Below are 24,759 nucleotides of genomic sequence, written 5' to 3'. Positions count from 1 at the left end.
AAACAGCATCTTGCAAGATTCACCATAAACAGCCTCTTGCCAGATTCACCATAAACAGCCTCTTGCCAGATTCACCATAAACAGCCTCTTGCCAGATTCACCATAAACAGCCTCTTGCTAGGCGCGCCATTGAATTTGAGGCCAACACCCAAACATTTTAATGGATCCGGTTTTTTGGATCCGATCCGATATCCCAGATATCAAAGCGGTCTCCTGATGAGGTTCATTGTTGTGGACATTTTTTTTTTTTTTTATGATGTGGGCTACTTAATTTCTAATTTAATACATAGTTTAAAGAACAAAAAATATTGGGCTAATTCATATCTTGCAGTAAAACTTTAAAGACACTTAAACTCAAAAGACAGGTTTAATTGAGTCTCATTTAGAAAATAATCCTGACCATATAGGCCCAGATCATATTCAAAACAACTAACAATAAACTGAATTCATACAATTCATTTAAATTGTAGTCTTTCGTTACCAGAGCTCTCGATCTCTGTTCCTGGAGAGCTACAGGCCTGTAGGTTTTCACTCAAACCCTAATCTAGTGCAACTGACTAATAATGAACTGGTTGATAAACTGAATCCTGTTAGGTTACAACTGAGGTTCGAGTTACAACCTACAGGAGGGTATCTCTCGTGGAATAAAGGTTGGAGAGCCCTGTTCTACACAAAACCACAACTAATGTTTCCAATCTGGGAGGTAAACTCGATAAGGTATCAAATAATTTCACTGTCTATTTCGGATGGAATCTTCAGAAATAAACTCTTTGGCCAAAAAATGTCAAATCCTGGAGGTCAAGCCTCACACCCCAGGGGTCAAGCCTCACACCCCAGGGGTCAAGCCTCACAGCCCGGGGGTGCCTGGCTGGCTACTCTATGTACTTGTGGAAAACACTGCAGAGGTCAGGTGTTAAATCAGTGGAGTTTAGGTCGAGTTGTATTGACAACACAGTGTACCGTCTGCCTTGAAGAAACGGAGAGCTCAATATACCGCTTTCAGAAACAACAGCTCTACTCACCTGAGGACTGGTGGAAGGTTCCCCTCCCTGCTACCAACGTCTCCTCCACGATGGGTTTAATCTTCTGCTGGTCTCCACTCTCCTCTCCAGACCCTCCTCCCTCCTCCTCGTCATCAGACGATGAATCTTGCTGCTTGGCTCCTCTACTTCTGGCTTTGCGTTTGAGTTCGTACGACCGCCTCCGATCTCCGCCCTTGTTCTCCTTCTCCTCTCTTTCTTTCTTCACACGGCTGCTCCTCCGTTTCCCCGTCGCCAGTTTGCTGAGTCCCTTCATCTCCTTCTCCAGGTCCGAGTCAGAGTTAGAGGAGCCGTCCGAGCCCTTCTTCTTGGATGTCTTTTTGGCAGAAGCTGTGGAGGACTTCTTCTTCTTCTTCGCGTCTTCGTCTGAGTCGGACTCTGAGTTGTCTGAAGCTTTCAGTTTGCGTTTGGCCGCCAGCTTCTTGTCAGTCTTCACCTTGTCATTCTCCTCCTCCTCTCCATCTTTCTTGCTGATTTTGAACAGGCAACTTTTGAAGCTCCTGTTGCCCTGGTTACCATCGGCGTCCTGTTGCGCATCCTCGTCCGAGCTGTGTTCTGCCGCTGCAGTCTGGAGCAGGATGTCCAGAACCTCGTCAGAGTCCACTTCTTGTTTAGACGGGTCAGCGGTCACCTTGGATGAGGCATTGCTCTGCTGCTCCTCCTCCTCCTCACGTTCCTTCTCCGAGCTGCCTTTGGTTCTACTCTTCAGCCTGCTGGGACTCTTTCCCTCTGAGTCGCTGTTCTCCGGAGAGGATTCGGCCAACTTGTTCTTCCCGTCCGGTGACTTCCTGAGGGGTGTGGTCTTTGTGCGGCTGGAGCGGCGGCTGTCCTCCTCAGAGCCCCCACCTTCCTCCACCTCCTCCTTACTCTTCTCCCTCCCTCCATCCTTACGCCTCTGCTTCCCTCCATCCTTACTCCTCTCCTTCCCTCCATCCTTACTCCTCTCCTTCCCTCCATCCTTACTCCTCTCCTTCCCTCCATCCTTACTCCTCTCCTTCCCTCCATCCTTACTCCTCTCCTTCCCTCCATCCTTACTCCTCTCCTTCTCCTTACTCCTCTCCTTCCCTCCATCCTTACTCCTCTCCTTCTCCTTACTCCTCTCCTTCCCTCCATCCTTACTCTTAGACCTGGAGGTGCGTGTGGTAACCACTGGAACAGGCGTCAGCTTCACGATCAGGTTCTTCACCTTGGGCATGGCCTTCTCCTTATGGGTTTCAAGTGACTTCCTGTTTGAGCCGGCGGCGGGGCTCTCGGATTGGCTAGCAGCGGTGGTTTCCATGGCGTCGTTGCCGGGCGTTAACCCTGTGGAGTCCGCCAGACTCTCTACCATTTGGAAGAGCTCGTCAGGGACGGCCGGCCCGACGGACACAATGTCTTTATCCCGGTCACCCTCCTCCTCCTCTCCATCCTCCTCCTCCTCCTCCTCCTCTTCTTCTTCTTCTTCTTCCTCCTCCCCCTCCACTTTCACTGCTGTCTGGTCTTTGGCCTGGCTGTCTGTCTCTGTGTCTGAGTGGTCCTGAGGCGCGGGGGCGGGGCTCCCCTCCATCTCTGCGTCCTCTGACAAGCCGCCATCCTCCTCTAGCTCCTCCCCATCCTCAGTGTCGGCCATTTTATCCTCTTCTGCCTCCTGTCCATCCTCAACCATGTCAATCTGATCGTGGCAATCATGGCCGTCGGTGTTGGAAACAGCATCCCCGTTCTGCATCCCCTGGTCCTGGGAAGTGAACTGTGACTCCAAGTCCTCCTCTAGGGCAGCATGGGCCTTCTTCAGATCAGCCAGAACAGACCTAGAGAGATAGATAGATGGATGAATGGATAGATTAGGCAAAAGAACAGAATTGGGTTGCCTCACTTACAGTGCCTTGCGAAAGTATTCGGCCCCCTTGAACTTCAGCAGGGATTTTTCAGTTTTTGATTTGTTAAAAAAGTTTGAAATATCCAATAAATGTCGTTCCACTTCATGATTGTGTCCCACTTGTTGTTGATTCTTCACAAGAATACAGTTAAAAATACAGTTTTATATCTTCATGTTTGAAGCCTGAAATGTGGCAAAAGGTCGCAAAGTTCAAGGGGGCCGAATACTTTCGCAAGGCACTGTACTTTGTAGCAGTCATAATATTAACATGTTAGGATACCTGAAGGCCTTGAGGTGTCTGGTCCCGCTGCCACCTCCTCCTGCTCCCTGCTCCTCCTCAGCCTGCTGGATGAAATGGATGAAGGTGCTGTTGAGCCCTGTGGTCGTCTCAATCAGCTTCTTGGTCCTCTTCACCAGCTCCTTGGGGACCTTCAGGGTCTTATAGGAGAAGGTGAGGGTCCCTGACCCATCTGAATGTTCCTTACCGTTCACCACAGCTTTACCATAGTGGTGGTGACCTTTACCCTTACTGTGCCCTTTCACCTCCTTCCTCTCTTTCTTGCGTCCCGTGCGCCAGAAGCTCTCCAGCTTGGTCAAGATGTTGGAGCAGTTGGCGGCGATGTCTGAGAGAGGCTGAGGGCTGCAGATGTAGCAGGACCATTTACTGTTGTCGTCGGTGATCATGGACAGCTCCTTGCGCCCCAGGTTACGCAGGATGCACTTCTTACAGAAGGCGTTGTGGCAGTAGTCACAGCAGATCAGGTTGCCACCTTCAGCACACCACCTTGGGGCGTAGTTAAGATAGCGAGGAAAGTCAACTTCAAAACGTGACGTATCTTAATTGGGATTTGCAGCTGTTGTTGGGAAGTAATGAATCATTCTAAAAAATGACAAAAATAGTGCACTATATAGGAAATAGGGTGGCAGTTGGGACGTAGCCCCTGGCGTGGACTAAAATAGGTGCCGGGACTCTTCGAAAGTAGGTACTCATAATCGAGAGCCAATATTGTACAAGAGGTGGTAACACTCAAGCAGTAGAACAGGGACCTTACGGCAGCTAGAACAATGGCGACCGTTTGAGGGGACCTACCTGCACTGTTCGTCCATGTTTCTGTGTTCTGTGAGGGGACCTACCTGCACTGTTCGTCCATGCCGTCCTCGTCTTTATTGATGTCATCGCTGGTGTAATACTTATAACACGACTAAAGGGAGAGGAAACAACAGTGATGCACAGATATTACGTTTTTGGCTGATACCGATATTGTCCTTGCCAAAATAAAACAATACCGATAACCGATATTTAACATTTTAGCAGCCTTTGAAGCATTTTAGCACAGTTAAATAGTTGCAGCGGTCCAAGGCACTGCATCTCAGTGCAAGAGGCGTCACTACAGTCCCTGGTTTGACTCCAGGCTGTATCACATCCGGCTGTGATTGGGAGTCCCATAGGGCGGCGCACAATCGGCCCAGCGTCATCCAGGTTTGGCCGGTGTAGGTCGTCTTTGTAAATAATAATTTGTTCTTAACTGACTTGCCTAGTTAAATAAAAGGTTACACACACACACAAAATATACACTAATTGACGTGCTTGTTGACCAATCAGGACCTGAATATGAATCTAGGCGATTAGATTAATGGTGGTCTGACTATATAGCTAGGTGACTATATAGCTAGGTGACATCATCTAAGACAGTTCTTATTTGATTAATGGTGGTTTGGACCAATCTATGTGAAGCTAGCCACAAAAAGGATTAGCCACAAGTGGAATTTGCGGTTAGCCTTCAAAATAAGGGTATGGCATAATTCTACTATTTGTATTAATTTGCATCACTGTCAATTACATACTTTTATTTTGAAGTCAAAACACAAATTCCACTATTTTGCATAATCCTTATTGGGGCTAGCTAAACAACACAGAACCCAGACTGGTCGAGCCTCGCTAGATGGCTGCTTATAACGTTATATCTTTCCACGAACTGAAGTTCAATTTCAATTGGCGAACCCCAATACAACAATACTTACTCACAAGGATTCCTAAATCATTGCTAAGAATAATAAAAATGACTACAATTTCTACTGGTCATTGTTATCAGGCTGGTTGTATTGGTGCTAGCTAGGTACTAAGCTAAAGCTAGCTACCCCAGAAGTTGCGGTCGAACAAATGATGCTTTATTACCAATGCGGTATTGTAAACACACCGTTCGTGGACGGTATTTGCTTGTTTGCAGACGTTTTAGTACAGCTTTGACAGTGCTACTGTATCTTTTTTGACAGGCAAAGACCCAAACGGCGTTACGCTATTAATGTGTAACTCCGGTAGAGCAACATCTGAAAAAATAGCGCACTTGGTAGTGTGTACCGGTGATCGGCCAGTCGGCGAAAGCCAACACCACCCACGACAGAGAACGGTTGATTGTCAAGGGCAATGAATTCCATTATCTTGGAGTTTAATGGATTTCGCCTTTGAGTTGTTACTCTTTCAAATGAGGGTTGATCCACACAGCAGACATTGTGGGCTTCAGTTAGTAGTTCAGGAATGCTGTGTGAACGTATAGAGCAACATTTTACGCTCCGTCATCTACCTACGTTATATAGGTACGTACCGTCATCTACCTACGTTATATAGGTACGTACCGTCATCTACCTACGTTATATAGGTACGTAGGTCATCTACCTACGTTATATAGGTACGTACCGTCATCTACCTACGTTATATAGGTACGTACCATCATCTACCTACGTTATATAGGTACGCACCGTCATCTACCTACGTTATATAGGTACGTACCGTCATCTACCTACGCTATATAGGTAGGTACGCACCGTCATCTACCTACGTTATATAGGTACGTACCGTCATCTACCTACGTTATATAGGAACGCACCGTCATCTACCTACGTTATATAGGTACGTACCGTCATTACGTCATCTACCTACGTTATATAGGTACGTACCGTCATTACATCATCTACCTACGTTATATAGGTACGTACCGTCATCTACCTACGTTATATAGGTACGTACCGTCATTACGTCATCTACCTACGTTATATAGGTACGTACCGTCATTACATCATCTACCTACGTTATATAGGTACGTACCGTCATCTACCTACGTTATATAGGTACGCACCGTCATCTACCTACGTTATATAGGTACGTACCGTCATCTACCTACGCTATATAGGTACGCACCGTCATCTACCTACGTTATATAGGTACGTACCGTCATCTACCTACGTTATATAGGAACGCACCGTCATCTACCTACGTTATATAGGTACGTACCGTCATTACATCATCTACCTACGTTATATAGGTACGTACCGTCATCTACCTACGTTATATAGGTACGCACCGTCATCTACCTACGCTATATAGGTACGTACCGTCATCTACCTACGCTATATAGGTACGTACCGTCATCTACCTACGTTATATAGGTACGCACCGTCATCTACCTACGTTATATAGGTACGCACCGTCATCTACCTACGTTATATAGGTACGTACCGTCATCTACTTACGTTATATAGGTACGTACCGTCATCTACCTACGTTATATAGGTACGTACCGTCATCTACCTACGTTATATAGGTACGTACCGTCATCTACCTACGTTATATAGGTACGCACCGTCATCTACCTACGTTATATAGGTAAGTACCGTCATTACGTCATCTACCTACGTTATATAGGTACGTACCGTCATCTACCTACGCTATATAGGTACGTACCGTCATCTACCTACGCTATATAGGTACGTACCGTCATCTACCTACGTTATATAGGTACGCACCGTCATTACGTCATCTACCTACGTTATATAGGTACGTACCGTCATCTACCTACGCTATATAGGTAAGTACCGTCATTACGTCATCTACCTACGTTATATAGGTACGTACCGTCATCTACCTACGTTATATAGGTACGTACCGTCATCTACCTACGTTATATAGGTACGTACCGTCATCTACCTACGTTATATAGGTACGCACCGTAATTACGTCATCTACCTACGTTATATAGGTACGTACCGTCATCTACCTACGTTATATAGGTACGTACCGTCATCTACCTACGTTATATAGGTACGCACCGTCATCTACCTACGTTATATAGGTACGTACCGTCATTACGTCATCTACCTACGTTATATAGGTACGTACCGTCATCTACCTACGCTATATAGGTACGCACCGTCATCTACCTACGTTATATAGGTACGTACCGTCATCTACCTACGTTATATAGGTACGTACCGTCATCTACCTACGCTATATAGGTACGCACCGTCATCTACCTACGTTATATAGGTACGCACCGCCATCTACCTACGTTATATAGGTACGTACCGTCATCTACCTACGCTATATAGGTACGCACCGTCATTACGTCATCTACCTACGTTATATAGGAACGCACCGTCATTACACCATCTACCTACGTTATATAGGTACGTACCGTCATCTACCTACGTTATATAGGTACGTACCGTCATCTACCTACGCTATATAGGTACGTACCGTCATCTACCTACGCTATATAGGTACGCACCGTCATCTACCTACGTTATATAGGTACGTACCGTCATCTACCTACGCTATATAGGTACATACCGTCATTACGTCATCTACCTACGTTATATAGGTACGCAACGTCATCTACCTACGCTATATAGGTACGCACCGTCATTACGTCATCTACCTACGTTATATAGGTACGTACCGTCATCTACCTACGCTATATAGGTACGTACCGTCATCTACCTACGCTATATAGGTACGCACCGTCATCTACCTACGTTATATAGGTACGTACCGTCATCTACCTACGCTATATAGGTACGTACCGTCATTACGTCATCTACCTACGTTATATAGGTACGTACCGTCATCTACCTACGCTATATAGGTACGTACCGTCATCTACCTACGTTATATAGGTACGTACCATCATCTACCTACGCTATATAGGTACGTACCGTCATCTACCTACGCTATATAGGTACGCACCGTCATCTACCTACGTTATATAGGTATGTAGGTCATCTACCTACGTTATATAGGTACGCACCGTCATTACATCATCTACCTACGTTATATAGGTACGCACCGTCATCTACCTACGTTATATAGGTACGCACCGTCATTACGTCATCTACCTACGTTATATAGGTACGTACCGTCATCTACCTACGCTATATAGGTACGCACCGTCATTACGTCATCTACCTACGTTATATAGGTACGCACCGTCATTACACCATCTACCTACGTTATATAGGAACGCACCGTCATCTACCTACGTTATATAGGTACGTACCGTCATTACACCATCTACCTACGTTATATAGGTATGTAGGTCATCTACCTACGTTATATAGGTACGTACCGTCATTACATCATCTACCTACGTTATATAGGTATGCTCCGTCATCTACCTACGTTATATAGGTACGCACCGTCATTACGTCATCTACCTACGTTATATAGGTACGTACCGTCATCTACCTACGTTATATAGGTACGCACCGTCATTACATCATCTACCTACGTTATATAGGTACGCACCGTCATCTACCTACGTTATATAGGTACGCACCGTCATTACATCATCTACCTACGTTATATAGGTACGTACCGTCATCTACCTACGTTATATAGGTACGCACCGTCATTACGTCATCTACCTACGTTATATAGGTACGCACCGTCATTACACCATCTACCTACGTTATATAGGTACGCACCGTCATTACACCATCTACCTACGTTATATAGGTATGTAGGTCATCTACCTACGTTATATAGGTATGTACCGTCATTACATCATCTACCTACGTTATATAGGTATGCTCCGTCATCTACCTACGTTATATAGGTACGCACCGTCATCTACCTACGTTATATAGGTACGCACCGTCATCTACCTACGTTATATATGTACGCACCGTCATCTACCTACGTTATATAGGTACGCACCGTCATTACGTCATCTACCTACGTTATATAGGTACGCACCATCATCTACCTACGTTATATAGGTACGCACCGTCATCTACCTACGTTATATAGGTACGCACCGTCATTACACCATCTACCTACGTTATATAGGTATGCTCCGTCATCTACCTACGTTATATAGGTACGCACCGTCATCTACCTACGTTATATAGGTACGCACCGTCATCTACCTACGTTATATATGTACGCACCGTCATCTACCTACGTTATATAGGTACGCACCGTCATTACGTCATCTACCTACGTTATATAGGTACGCACCATCATCTACCTACGTTATATAGGTACGCACCGTCATCTACCTACGTTATATAGGTACGCACCGTCATTACACCATCTACCTACGTTATATAGGTACGCACCGTCATCTAGATTTAGATTAATGGTGGTCTGACAATTAAAGATCAAATACACTGCATTTCAAACTACAATTTAATGAATGCAGGTCATGGTAAATTATATCTTGGCTAAATATAAGACTTTTACAACCTTAACCTCACTAGGGTAGGGGGCACTATTTTCACCTCCGGATGAATAGCGGGCCCAAAGTAAACTGCCTGTTACTCAGGCCCAGAAGCTAGGATATGCATATAATTGTTAGATTTGAAAAATAGAAAACTCTAGTTTCCAAAACTGTTAAAATAATGTCTGTGAGTAGAACAGAACTGATATGGCAGGCAAAAACCTGAGATGTTTTTTTTGTCATGTTTATAGTTTTCTATTGAATGCCATCACAGTATCCATTGACCTAGGACTCAAATTGCACTTCCTATAGCTTCCACTAGAGGCCAACAGTCTATAGAAATTGTTTCAAGCTTGTATTCTGAAAACTGAGGGAGTAAGACCACTCTGAGTAAGTGGATAGTAGTCCCCAGACCGGTTTGCCCGACTGAGAGCCTTTCTTGTTTTTCTTTTATATTGATGAAGCTTTTGTCCGATTGAAATATTATCGATTATTAAAAACAACCTTAAATTAAACATCGTTTGACATGTTTCTTCGAACTTTACTGATACTTCTTGGATTTTTCCTGTTGTGACTGCCTTTGGGCCATTGGATTACTGAACAAAACGCGCCAACACAATTGAGGTTTTTGGATAGAAAGAGGGACTTTATCGAACAAAACGAACATTTATTGTGTAACTGGGAGTCTTGTGAGTGCAACCATACGAAGATCAAAGGTAAGTGATACATTTTATTGCTATTTCTGACTTTTGTGATTAGTCTACTTGGCTGGTAACTGTATGTAATGATTTGTCTGCTGGGTGCTGTCAGATAATCGCATGGTATGCTTTCGCCGTAAAAGCCTTTTTGAAATCTGACACAGCGGCTGGATTAACAAGAAGTTAAGCTTTATTTTGATGTAGAACACATATTTTCAAGAAAGTTAAATAATTAAATTTAATATTTTTTTAATTTTGCACTGCAATTTCACTGGATGTTGGCCAGGTGGGACGCTACCGTCTACTGTCTACCGTCTACCGTTATAACACGTTTTATGAACCACTAATTTAATTATTTTATCAAAATAGTTGTACCTGCTTTTTTTTGCAATAATCACTGATCTGGCTTTCAGGTCTTCTTTAAAAATTATATTTTGTTTAAATTTAACCAGAACCATGCATGATGCACATTTACTAATATCGTAAATGAACACCGGTCTCATAAACCAGCTAATATTTAGACTTCAAGTTCAGCCAACTTGGATCAAGGTTTAATTTGATAAGCTCTGGAATACAGCGAAAAAGGCAAAACAGTTGAATTAGGAACACGACCTCCTGTCTGTCTCCAACTGTTGGAACAGCATGCTAGCCTGTCCACTTTAAATGTATTATATAATTGTCTCTTTTCTAAAACACAGACTAGACAGCTCGTATAAGCAGTCTTTGGCTAATATGCTGCTAGTGGTAGGTGGAACCCCAATGCTGCGGGCGACAAACTGACCATTTACAGAATCAATGTTGATTGATAATCTTGTTTTAGTAGAGAACTGCACGCAATTTAAGGAGTTGAGACATAAACAGGATTAGAAAGGTAGATTTCTCTATTACAGTAAAATAATCTCTCAGTGTGTTTCGGTCTCCATATGACCCATTCTGTTCCACCAAACCTCAAATGCAAATACCAAGTTGAAACCGCTGGTCAGATGAAGAAGTGATCTCTCATATTTGTTTTTGTGAGGGGCGGGGGCTTGGTGTGAGGGGGAGGGGCTAGGTGCGAGGGGCTCGGTGTGAGGGGCAGGGGCTCGGTGTGAGTGGCAGGGGGAGGGGCTCGGTGTGAGTGGCAGGGGCTCGGTGTGAGTGGCAGGGGCTCGGTGTGTGTAGCAGGGGGAGGGGCTTGGTGTGTGTGGCAGGGGGAGGGGCTTGGTGTGTGTGGCAGGGGGAGGGGCTTGGTGTGTGTGGCGGGGGAAGGGGCTTGGTGTGTGTGGCAGGGGCTTGGTGTGTGTGGCAGGGGAAGGGGCTTGGTGTGTGTGGCGGGGGGAGGGGCTTGGTGTGTGTGGCAGGGGGAGGGGCTTGGTGTGTGTGTGTAAACAGAGGAGGAAACGAAGTGAGAGGTTTCACTCTCGCCCAAATCTGTTCAAAATCATCCCAATGTGTTTCTATGGGCGTATTTTGGTCCTAAGCTTGGCGCCTTTGGGACGACTCCCATTGTTAAGGGGACATTAGCATCTCATCATTATATTCAGATCTCTGGTGTAAACGGGAAGGAGACGAGAGAAAAAAGACATGAGAACATGCGGACACAAACAAAAAAAATGGAGAAAAAAAAAAACGATTCTTGCAATATTGGCATTTGGAATATCTCGCAAAAACATAAATTCAAATGAATCATATATATGGCCCAACCCTAAAGGAGCATGGTGGAGCTCAGACAGAGAGAGAGACAGGCAGAGAGAGAGAGACAGGCAGAGAGAGAGAGAGAGACAGGCAGAGAGAGAGAGAGAGACAGGCAGAGAGAGAGAGAGAGACAGGCAGAGAGAGAGAGAGAGACAGGCAGAGAGAGAGAGAGAGGCAGAGAGAGAGAGAGACAGGCAGAGAGAGAGAGACAGGCAGAGAGAGAGAGACAGGCAGAGAGAGAGAGAGAGGCAGAGAGAGAGAGACAGGCAGACAGAGAGAGACAGACAGGCAGACAGAGAGAGACAGGCAGACAGAGAGAGAGACAGACAGGCAGACAGAGAGACAGACAGACAGACAGACAGACAGACAGACAGACAGACAGAGAGACAGACAGACAGACAGACAGAGAGACAGAATTTGATAGAGAGACAGACAGATGGATGGAAAGATGTAGAGCCCGATAGGAGACAAATAGACAGATGGAAGATAGACAGAGAGGGTGTTGCAGGTGTATCTACCTTGCAGAGGAGCACATGGAGCATTGGGTGCTCAAACACTGAGTGGCGCTGGAAGTGGTTGACCTGCTGTCCACAGGCGGTGCAGTCTATCCTCTCCTGCAAAGTGGTATCTGGATATAAACAGAGGAAGACCGAGAGACAAACATGTTTAGTTTACATCCAATATCAATCCCAAACTGAATGATTTCATTAAACTGGCAGCGGGTCTGGATATTAGGCTGTAGGAAGACAAAATCCTGGTCAAAACCTTTTATTTAACGATGGGAGGATTCAAACCGTTTATCTGACTATTCCCTAAATAGTGCACTACTTTAGACCAGAGCCCTATTCCCTATATAGTGCACTACTTTAGACCAGAGCCCTATTCCCTATATAGTGCACTACTTTAGACCAGAGCCCTATTCCCTATATAGTGGTACTACTTTAGACCAGAGCCCTATTCCCTATATAGTGCACTACTATAGACCAGAGCCCTATTCCCTATATAGTGCACTACTATAGACCAGAGCCCTATTCCCTACATAGTGCACTACTTTAGACCAGAGCCCTATTCCCTATATAGTGCACTACTTTAGACCAGAGCCTTATTCCCTATATAGTGCACTACTTTAGACCAGAGCCCTATGGAACCCTATTCCCTATATAGTGCACTACTTTAGACCAGAGCCCTATGGAACCCTATTCCCTATATAGTGCACTACTTTAGACCAGGACCCTATGGAACCCTATTCCCTATATAGTGCACTACTTTAGACCAGGACCCTATGGCTCCCTATATAGTGCACTACTTTAGACCAGGACTCTATGGAACCCTATTCCCTATATAGTGCACTACTTTAGACCAGGACCCTATGGCTCCCTAAATAGTGCACTACTTTAGACCAGAGCCCTATTCCCTATATAGTGCACTACTTTAGGCCAGAGCCCTATTCCCTATATAGTGCACTACTTTAGGCCAGAGCCCTATTCCCTATATAGTGCACTACTTTAGACCAGAGCCCTATGGCTCCCTATATAGTGCACTACTTTAGACCAGAGCCCTATTCCCTATATAGTGCACTACTTTAGACCAGAGCCCTATTCCCTATATAGTGCACTACTTTAGACCAGAGCCCTGTGGCTCCCTATATAGTGCACTACTTTACACCAGAGCCCTATGGTTCCCTATATAGTGCACTACTTTAGACCAGAACCCTATTCCCTATATAGTGCACTACTTTAGACCAGGACCCTATGGCTCCCTATATAGTGCACTACTTTAGACCAGAGCCCTATTCCCTATATAGTGCACTACTTTAGGCCAGAGCCCTATTCCCTATATAGTGCACTACTTTAGACCAGAGCCCTATGGCTCCCTATATAGTGCACTACTTTAGACCAGAGCCCTATTCCCTATATAGTGCACTACTTTAGACCAGGACCCTATGGCTCCCTATATAGTGCACTACTTTAGACCAGGACTCTATGGAACCCTATTCCCTATATAGTGCACTACTTTAGACCAGGACCCTATGGCTCCCTAAATAGTGCACTACTTTAGACCAGAGCCCTATTCCCTATATAGTGCACTACTTTAGGCCAGAGCCCTATTCCCTATATAGTGCACTACTTTAGGCCAGAGCCCTATTCCCTATATAGTGCACTACTTTAGACCAGAGCCCTATGGCTCCCTATATAGTGCACTACTTTAGACCAGAGCCCTATTCCCTATATAGTGCACTACTTTAGACCAGAGCCCTATTCCCTATATAGTGCACTACTTTAGACCAGAGCCCTGTGGCTCCCTATATAGTGCACTACTTTACACCAGAGCCCTATGGTTCCCTATATAGTGCACTACTTTAGACCAGAACCCTATTCCCTATATAGTGCACTACTTTAGACCAGGACCCTATGGCTCCCTATATAGTGCACTACTTTAGACCAGAGCCCTATTCCCTATATAGTGCACTACTTTAGGCCAGAGCCCTATTCCCTATATAGTGCACTACTTTAGACCAGAGCCCTATGGCTCCCTATATAGTGCACTACTTTAGACCAGAGCCCTATTCCCTATATAGTGCACTACTTTAGACCATGACCCTATGGCTCCCTATATAGTGCACTACTTTAGACCAGAGCCCTATGGCTCCCTATATAGTGCACTACTTTAGACCAGAGCCCTATTCCCTATATAGTGCACTACTTTAGGCCAGAGCCCTATTCCCTATATAGTGCACTACTTTAGACCAGAGCCCTATGGCTCCCTATATAGTGCACTACTTTAGACCAGAGCCCTATTCCCTATATAGTGCACTACTTTAGACCAGAGGCCTATTCCCTATATAGTGCACTACTTTAGACCAGAGCCCTATGGCTCCCTATTCCCTATATAGTGCACTACTTTAGACCAGAGCCCTATTCCCTATATAGTGCACTACTTTAGACCAGAGCCCTATTCCCTATATAGTACACTACTTTAGACCAGAGCCCTATGGCTCTCTATATATATATTCAAACAGTTTGTAGGTGTTTATATGACTAGTAGTGAGATATACACAGTGAGGAGACCAACCTGTGTTTTTGACTGAGGGGTCCCCCCTGGAGGGGGTCCCCCCCTGTGTCTGTGTGGTGTGTGGGGGCCGTATCTGAGTACCTGTAATTGCATCCCAAATGCTAAACAAGTTTTATAGTATGTGAAATGTATAAATTGAGTATGCTTGAAAAATTCCATTTAAGGACAAAGTAGGTCAGATTTTAGACATGGCCTGTGTGTGAGAGACAAACCTGTCTTTTTCCTTGAGAGGTCCAGCTTCATGGCTCCTCTGCTCTCCTTGTTGTCAGGCCGTACCACCAACATGCCTGAAGTAGAGGACAAGCACTTACTGTGCATCCCAAATGGCACCCTATTCCCTATATAGTGCACTACTTTAGACCAGAACCCTATTCCCTATATAGTGCACTACTTTAGACCAGAGCCCTGTGGCTCCCTATATAGTGCACTACTTTCGACCAGAGCCCTATTCCCTATATAGTGCACTACTTTAGACCAGAGCCCTGTGGCTCCCTATATAGTGCACTACTTTAGACCAGAGCCCTATTCCCTATATAGTGCACTACTTTAGACCAGAGCCCTATGGCTCCCTATTCCCTATATAGTGCACTACTTTGCATCCCAAATGGCACCCTATTCCCTATATAGTGCACTACTTTAGACCAGAGCCCTATTCCCTATATAGTGCACTACTTTAGACCAGAGCCCTGTGGCTCCCTATATAGTGCACTACTTTAGACCAGAGCCCTATTCCCTATATAGTGCACTACTTTAGACCAGAGCCCTATTCCCTACATAGTGCACTACTTTAGACCAGAGCCCTATGGCTCCCTATTCCCTATATAGTGCACTACTTTAGACCAGAGCCCTATTCCCTATATAGTGCACTACTTTAGACCAGAGCCCTATGGCTCCCTATTCCCTATATAGTGCACTACTTTAGACCAGAGCCCTATTCCCTATATAGTACACTACTTTAGACCAGAGCCCTATGGTACACTATTCCCTATATAGTGCACTACTTTAGACCAGAGACCTATGGTACACTATTCCCTATATAGTGCACTACTTTAGACCAGAGCCCTGTGGCTCCCTATTCCCTATATAGTGCACTACTTTAGACCAGAGCCCTATTCCCTATATAGTGCACTACTTTAGACCAGAACCCTATGGCTCCCTATATAGTGCACTACTTTAGACCAGGGCCCTATGGAACCCTATTTACTATATAGTGCACTACTTTAGACCAGAGCCCTATTCCCTATATAGTGCACTACTTTAGACCAGAGCCCTATTCCCTATATAGTGCACTACTTTAGACCAGAACCCTATGGCTCCCTATATAGTGCACTACTTTAGACCAGGGCCCTATGGAACCCTATTCACTATATAGTGCACTACTTTAGACCAGAGCCCTATTCCCTATATAGTGCACTACTTTAGACCAGAGCTCTATTCCCTATTATAGTGCACTACTTTAGACCAGAGCCCTGTGGCTCCCTATATAGTGCACTACTTTAGACCAGAGCCCTATTCCCTATATAGTGCACTACTTTAGACCAGGGCCCTATTCCCTATATAGTGCACTACTTTAGACCAGAGCCCTATTCCCTATATAGTGCACTACTTTAGACCAGAGCCCTGTGGCTCCCTATTCCCTATATAGTACACTACTTTAGACCAGAGCCCTATTCCCTATATAGTGCACTACTTTAGACCAGAGCCCTATTCCCTATTATAGTGCACTACTTTAGACCAGAGCCCTGTGGCTCTCTATATAGTGCACTACTTTAGACCAGGGCTCATAACTCTCAACAAGTCTTTCACCACCACATACCTTGAACCACAACCTTGAACATCAACTCAGAATAGACCAACAACAACAACAGTATTATCTACCTTGAACATCAACTCAGAATAAACCAACAACAACAGTATCATCTACCTTGAACATCAACTCAGAATAGACCAACAACAACAGTATTATCTACCTTGAACATCAACTCAGAATAGACCAACAACAACAGTATTATCTACCTTGAACATCAACTCAGAATAGACCAACAACAACAGTATTATCCACCTTGAACATCAACTCAGAATAAACCAACAACAACAGTATTATCTACCTTGAACATCAACTCAGAATAGACCAACAACAACAGTATTATCTACCTTGAACATCAACTCAGAATAGACCAGCAACAGTATTATCTACCTTGAACATCAACTCAGAATAGACCAGCAACAACAACAACAGCATTATCTACCTTGAACATCAACTCAGAATAGACCAACAACAACAGTATTATCTACCTTGAACATCAACTCAGAATAGACCAGCAACAGTATTATCTACCTTGAACATCAACTCAGAATAGACTACCTTGAACATCAACTCAGAATAGACCAGCAACAGTATCATCTACCTTGAACATCAACTCAGAATAGACCAACAACAGTATCATCCACCTTGAACATCAACTCAGAATAGACCAGCAACAACAACAGTATCATCTACCTTGAACATCAACTCAGAATAGACCAGCAGCAACAATATTATCCACAAAGTGTAGAAATGCACCTTCTGGCTCCACAATGATATGAAGAGGTATTAAAACACGTGCTGGCCCCAGGTCGTGGTAGACCTTACCATCTGAGGGGTTGTCAGAGGCACCATCTTCCTGTCCACTCTCGTCCGAGGTGTCAGACTCATTCCCTCCGGTGTGCTTGGCTGTAACAGCAGGCTTCCTCTTGGTGTGAGAAGAGGAGGGTCTCTCAGTCTCTGCTGAGCTCCCAGGCTGAGGAGTAAACAAGAGTCAACATGAGTCTAATGACAAACCTCAGAATAGACCCTGAGTGATCGTCCTGTTATCTGCTACAGAAGCTACAGTCCAGCTGTGTCCCATATTGCACCCTATCTAGTGCACTACGTTCAACCAGCTCTGGTAAGACATTCATGAAGTTCACAGGTGGATACATCTGAAAAAGTAAGCAGGTAAATAGACAATCTGATGTTGACCTACCTCCTCCTCCTCCTCCTCCTCCATCTGGTCTGTAATCGGAAGTTGACCTACCTCCTCCTCCTCCTCCTCCTCCATCATCTGGTCTGTAATCGGAAGTTGACCTTCCTCCTCCTCCATCATCTGGTCTGTAATCGGAAGTTGACCTACTTCCTGCTCCATCATTTGGTCTGTAGATTCAGCTGAGGTTCTACTCATTTAACCTGCCAACAACAAGAAATGCCACTATTAGGTCGGACATTAGACAATTTAAAAGGACGGGGGAGATGAAGAGCGGACTAAATTACCAGGTTACAGGCTCTTTCCTTGTTGTAAGTAAAAGCAAAACAGCCTGATCTTAATCAAAATCTAGGGCTTTGTCCCAAATGACACCCTGTTCCCTATAGGCCCTGGTCAAATGTAGTGCACTATTTAGGGAAAAGGGTGCGAATTCAGATGCAACACTAGATAGAACGTTGGCTGTTAAAAACTAAGTTCACTAACAGCAAGGCTAGAATCTAAATTATAACTACTGTTAACTGTATTCAGTACAGTACTCAACAAGCAGCCCAGCAGCACCAATGGAGCAGCACTAATGGAGCAGCCCAGCAGCACTAATGTAGCAGCCCAGCAGCACTAATGGAGCAGCCCAGCAGCACTAATGGAGCAGCCCAGCAGCACTAATGGAGCAGCCCAGCAGCACTAATGGAGCAGCCCAGTAGCACTAATGGAGCAGCCCAGAAGCACTAATGGAGCAGCACTAATGGAGCAGCCCAGCAGCACTAACGGAGCAGCACTAATGGAGCAGCACTAATGGAGCAGCCCAGCAGCACTAATGGAGTAGCACTAATGGAGCAGCCCAGCAGCACCAATGGAGCAGCCCAGCAGCACTAATGGAGCAGCACTAACGGAGCAGCCCAGCAGCACTAACGGAGCAGCCCAGCAGCACTAACGGAGCAGCCCAGCAGCACTAACGGAGCAGCCCAGCAGCACTAATGGAGCAGCCCAGCAGCACTAAAGTAGCAGCCCAGCAGCACTAAAGGAGCAGCCCAGCAGCACTAACGGAGCAGCCCAGCAGCACTAACGGAGCAGCCCAGCAGCACTAACGGAGCAGCCCAGCAGCACTAACGGAGCAGCCCAGCAGCACTAACGGAGCAGCCCAGTAGCACTTATGGGAGTTTGAGTGGAACTTTGGCTCTATTAAATTTGGACACGGGACCTAAATAAGCCAGATTAGCTAGGCCTACTGTTTCAACAAAAAATCGGGCTTCCGCCATTGTTTCTATAGTGTGAACATGTGAAATTAGCAACCATGGGCAGTAACTAGATAGTTCAAATCAGATGTTATTTGTCACATGCTTTCATAAACAACAGGTGTAGACTACCAGTGAAATGCTTCATCAACAACAGCTGTAGACTACCAGTGAAATGCTTCATCAACAACAGGTGTAGACTACCAGTGAAATGCTTCATAAACAACAGGTGTAGACTACCAGTGAAATGCTTCATCAACAACAGCTGTAGACTACCAGTGAAATGCTTCATCAACAACAGCTGTAGACTACCAGTGAAATGCTTCATCAACAACAGCTGTAGACTACCAGTGAAATGCTTCATCAACAACAGCTGTAGACTACCAGGGAAATGCTTCATAAACAACAGGTGTAGACTACCAGTGAAATGCTTCATCAACAACAGCTGTAGACTACCAGTGAAATGCTTCATAAACAACAGGTGTAGACTACCAGTGAAATGCTTAATCAACAACAGCTGTAGACTAACAGTGAAATGCTTCATAAACAACAGGTGTAGACTACCAGTGAAATGCTTCAAAAATAACAGGTGTAGACTACCAGTGAAATGCTTCAGAAAACAACAGGTGTAGACTACCAGTGAAATGCTTCATCAACAACAGCTGTAGACTACCAGTGAAATGCTTCATCAACAACAGGTGTAGACTAACAGTGAAATGCTTCATAAACAACAGGTGTAGACTACCAGTGAAATGCTTCAAAAATAACAGGTGTAGACTACCAGTGAAATGCTTCATAAACAACAGGTGTAGACTACCAGCGAAATGCTTCATCAACAACAGGTGTAGACTAACAGTGAAATGCTTCATCAACAACAGGTGTAGACTAACAGTGAAATGCTTCATCAACAACAGGTGTAGACTAACAGTGAAATGCTTCATCAACAACAGCTGTAGACTAACAGTGAAATGCTTCATCAACAACAGGTGTAGACTAACAGTGAAATGCTTCATAAACAACAGGTGTAGACTAACAGTGAAATGCTTCATCAACAACAGGTGTAGACTAACAGTGAAATGCTTCATAAACAACAGGTGTAGACTAACAGTGAAATGCTTCATCAACAACAGGTGTAGACTAACAGTGAAATGCTTCATAAACAACAGGTGTAGACTAACAGTGAAATGCTTCATAAACAACAGGTGTAGACTAACAGTGAAATGCTTCATAAACAACAGGTGTAGAAGCATTTTGCTACACTCGCATTAACATCTGCTAACCATGTGTATGTGACAAATACATTTTACTTGATTTAGACTAACAGTGAAATGCTGACTGACGGCCCTTCCCAACAATGAAGAGAAAGAAAACAGAGAAATAATAGAAAAGGGAAAAAACATAATAAAAGTAATAATAAATACACAATGAGTACCCTGACTATATACACAGAGTACCAGTACTGAGTCAATGAGTACCCTGACTATATACACAGAGTACCAGTACTGAGTCAATGAGTAACCTGACTATATACACAGAGTATCAGTACTGAGTCAATGACTACCCTGACTATATACACAGAGTACCAGTACTGAGTCAATGAGTAACCTGACTATATACACAGAGTACCAGTACTGAGTCAATGAGTAACCTGACTATATACACAGAGTATCAGTACTGAGTCAATGACTACCCTGACTATATACACAGAGTACCAGTACTGAGTCAATGAGTAACCTGACTATATACACAGAGTATCAGTACTGAGTCAATGACTACCCTGACTATATACACAGAGTACCAGTACTGAGTCAATGAGTAACCTGACTATATACACAGAGTACCAGTACTGAGTCAATGAGTAACCTGACTATATACACAGAGTACCAGTACTGAGTCAATGAGTAACCTGACTATATACACAGAGTACCAGTACTGAGTCAATGACTAACCTGACTATATACACAGAGTACCAGTACTGAGTCAATGACTAACCTGACTATATACACAGAGTACCAGTACTGAGTCAATGAGTAACCTGACTATATATACAGAGTACCAGTACTGAGTCAATGAGTAACCTGACTATATACACAGAGTACCAGTACTGAGTCAATGAGTAACCTGACTATATACACAGAGTACCAGTACTGAGTCAATGAGTAACCTGACTATATACACAGAGTATCAGTACTGAGTCAATGACTAACCTGACTATATACACAGAGTACCAGTACTGAGTCAATGAGTAACCTGACTATATACACAGAGTACCAGTACTGAGTCAATGACTAACCTGACTATATACACAGAGTACCAGTACTGAGTCAATGAGTAACCTGACTATATACACAGAGTACCAGTACTGAGTCAATGAGTAACCTGACTATATACACAGAGTACCAGTACTGAGTCAATGAGTAACCTGACTATATACACAGAGTACCAGTACTGAGTCAATGAGTAACCTGACTATATACACAGAGTACCAGTACTGAGTCAATGAGTAACCTGACTATATACACAGAGTACCAGTACTGAGTCAATGAGTAACCTGACTATATATACAGAGTACCAGTACTGAGTCAATGAGTAACCTGACTATATACACAGAGTACCAGTACTGAGTCAATGAGTAACCTGACTATATACACAGAGTACCAGTACTGAGTCAATGAGTAACCTGGCTATATACACAGAGTACCAGTACTGAGTCAATGAGTAACCTGACTATATACACAGAGTACCAGTACTGAGTCAATGACTAACCTGACTATATACACAGAGTACCAGTACTGAGTCAATGAGTAACCTGACTATATACACAGAGTATCAGTACTGAGTCAATGAGTAACCTGACTATATACACAGAGTACCAGTACTGAGTCAATGACTAACCTGACTATATACACAGAGTACCAGTACTGAGTCAATGAGTAACCTGACTATATACACAGAGTACCAGTACTGAGTCAATGAGTAACCTGACTATATACACAGAGTACCAGTACTGAGTCAATGAGTAACCTGACTATATACACAGAGTACCAGTACTGAGTCAATGAGTAACCTGACTATATACACAGAGTACCAGTACTGAGTCAATGAGTAACCCGACTATATACACAGAGTACCAGTACTGAGTCAATTAGTAACCTGACTATATACACAGAGTACCAGTACTGAGTCAATGAGTAACCTGACTATATACACAGAGTACCAGTACTGAGTCAATGACTAACCTGACTATATACACAGAGTACCAGTACTGAGTCAATGAGTACCCTGACTATATACACAGAGTACCAGTACTGAGTCAATGAGTAACCTGACTATATACACAGAGTACCAGTACTGAGTCAATGAGTAACCTGACTATATACACAGAGTACCAGTACTGAGTCAATGAGTACCCTGACTATATACACAGAGTACCAGTACTGAGTCAATGAGTACCCTGACTATATACACAGGGTACCAGTACTGAGTCAATGAGTAACCTGACTATATACACAGAGTACCAGTACTGAGTCAATGAGTAACCTGACTATATACACAGAGTACCAGTACTGAGTCATTGAGTAACCTGACTATATACACAGAGTACCAGTACTGAGTCAATGAGTAACCTGACTATATACACAGAGTACCAGTACTGAGCCAATGAGTAACCTGACTATATACACAGAGTACCAGTACTGAGTCAATGAGTAACCTGGCTATATACACAGAGTACCAGTACTGAGTCAATGAGTAACCTGACTATATACACAGAGTACCAGTACTGAGTCAATGAGTAACCTGGCTATATACACAGAGTACCAGTACTGAGTCAATGAGTAACCTGACTATATACACAGAGTACCAGTACTGAGTCAATGAGTAAACTGGCTATATACACAGAGTACCAGTACTGAGTCAATGAGTAACCTGACTATATACACAGGGTACCAGTACTGAGTCAATGAGTAACCTGACTATATACACAGAGTATGAGTACTGAGTCAATGAGTAACCTGACTATATACACAGAGTACCAGTACTGAGTCAATGAGTAACCTGACTATATACACAGGGTACCAGTACTGAGTCAATGAGTAACCTGACTATATACACAGAGTACCGGTACTGAGTCAATGAGTAACCTGGCTATATACACAGGGTACCAGTACTGAGTCAATGTGCAGGAGTACGAGGTAATAACATGGCTATATTCAAGGCGGCAGGTACCCTAGTGATCACAGCCGGTTGTGATACAGCCTGGGATCGAACATGGGTCTGTAGTGACGCCTCTAGCGCTGCAATGCAGTGCCTTATGCTGACCATGCGACGCGAGTAGTGCAAAATATATTTACACATACATGTTATTCAATCATTTCACCCACACTACTCGTGCGCGTCATTTGAGTGTCTGCGTAGTTGGGTGCTAAAATAGAACTTGGTTCCATTTGTGATGCATGACGTGCTGCAAATCCCGCCTCTCCATCTCCTCATTGGTTTTTAGGAGCATTGAAAGATGAACTGAGGTCCACAGTCCAGTTGGTGGTGGTAAAGCACCTTCAAGTTGGTTGCCAACCGCCATATAAAGTCCAAAGAAGAAGAAGGCTGATGGAGGAGAGATGACTAGAAATTAACTTGGTTTACCCTTTTATGGGAGGATTCATTTGTCGGAGTAGAGGACCTTGTGCATTTCAGGTAAAATAACAACCCAATGTTTATATCCCAGGACAAATTAGCTAGCTAGCTACATTTCCATAAATGTTTAATGCTTTTCGACCTGTCCCCAAATTAATATAGTTGATTCAGAGTTAATTTTGATATTTCAACCTGTGTGGGTGGAAAACCTCAACATGCGAATGTCTCGGGCGGACGGTGTCTCGGGGGACGGTGGATCGGGCGGACGATGTCTCATGTGGAAGCGCATGTTAGACCGCTGCACCACTCAGGATCCCAAAACATAATAATAAAGTGACTGATGAACAGTAGCTATTTGAGCTAAAAATGCAGTTACAACAGCTCGTTGTAAAGAGAAAAGGCCCGTGTGTGAGCGACCTAAAGGTTTAACTCCAGCATTATTTATTGACGTTTTTCATCTCCATCGTGCGTTTCTGTTGAGCATCGGGTTCCTGTCTGGTGCGAATGAACTAACTAACATGGACCTTGTCTGCTACAATTAATGCTTTCTGACATGAACAGAGTACAGAAATCAGGCAAACCGGAAGAACAACATACTACAAAAACCGGACATCTTCCCATCAAAGGCGAACTAACTAACCGGAGTGTCTGTGCACTAAGTCAACCTGACTCTTATCAAAACCACCTTTTATTTATCTCACGGGCCGAATTACAACAGTTTAGACCCTTACCGAGAAATGCTGACTTACAAACCCTTAACCAACAATGCCGTTTTAAGAAAATAAGAGTTAAGAAAATATCTACTAAATAAACCACCTAAAAAAAGTGAAACAACAAGAACCAGGCGATATACAAGGTGTACCGGTATCGAGTCCATGTGGGGGGTGCAGGTTAGTCGAGGTAAACAAACATGTATTATCTGATTTCACCTTTATTTAACCAGGTTGGCCAGTTGAGAACTGGGACCTGGTCAAGATAAAGCAAAGCAGTGAGACACACAGTCACACATGGAATAAACATAGTTAATAACACAATAGAAAAGTGTGATCAAACTGTACAT

General features: G+C 44.1%; 1 protein-coding gene across 2 annotated transcripts in view; it reads right to left on the bottom strand.

Annotated features, from left to right (window-relative positions):
• The window catches only part of LOC139390796 (ATRX chromatin remodeler), a 109,798-nt gene that overhangs the window by 84,165 nt on the left and 874 nt on the right, over window positions 1–24,759 (bottom strand). For both annotated transcript variants that reach the window (XM_071138190.1, XM_071138189.1), the window contains exons 2-8: window positions 17,890–18,038; window positions 17,466–17,613; window positions 15,046–15,120; window positions 12,280–12,389; window positions 4,030–4,097; window positions 3,176–3,679; window positions 1,023–2,827 (exon numbers count right to left, since the gene is read on the bottom strand). In XM_071138190.1, the coding sequence (XP_070994291.1) occupies window positions 1,023–2,827; window positions 3,176–3,679; window positions 4,030–4,097; window positions 12,280–12,389; window positions 15,046–15,120; window positions 17,466–17,613; window positions 17,890–18,033 (2,854 nt within the window). In that variant the 5' untranslated portion in view covers window positions 18,034–18,038. The remainder of the gene's footprint in view (window positions 1–1,022; window positions 2,828–3,175; window positions 3,680–4,029; window positions 4,098–12,279; window positions 12,390–15,045; window positions 15,121–17,465; window positions 17,614–17,889; window positions 18,039–24,759) is intronic.

The sequence above is a fragment of the Oncorhynchus clarkii genome, chromosome 31, assembly GCF_045791955.1.
Source record: "Oncorhynchus clarkii lewisi isolate Uvic-CL-2024 chromosome 31, UVic_Ocla_1.0, whole genome shotgun sequence".
NCBI lineage: Eukaryota > Metazoa > Chordata > Actinopteri > Salmoniformes > Salmonidae > Oncorhynchus > Oncorhynchus clarkii.
Note: the sequence above shows the minus strand (reverse complement) of the source record. Positions and strands in the feature narration are given on the sequence as shown.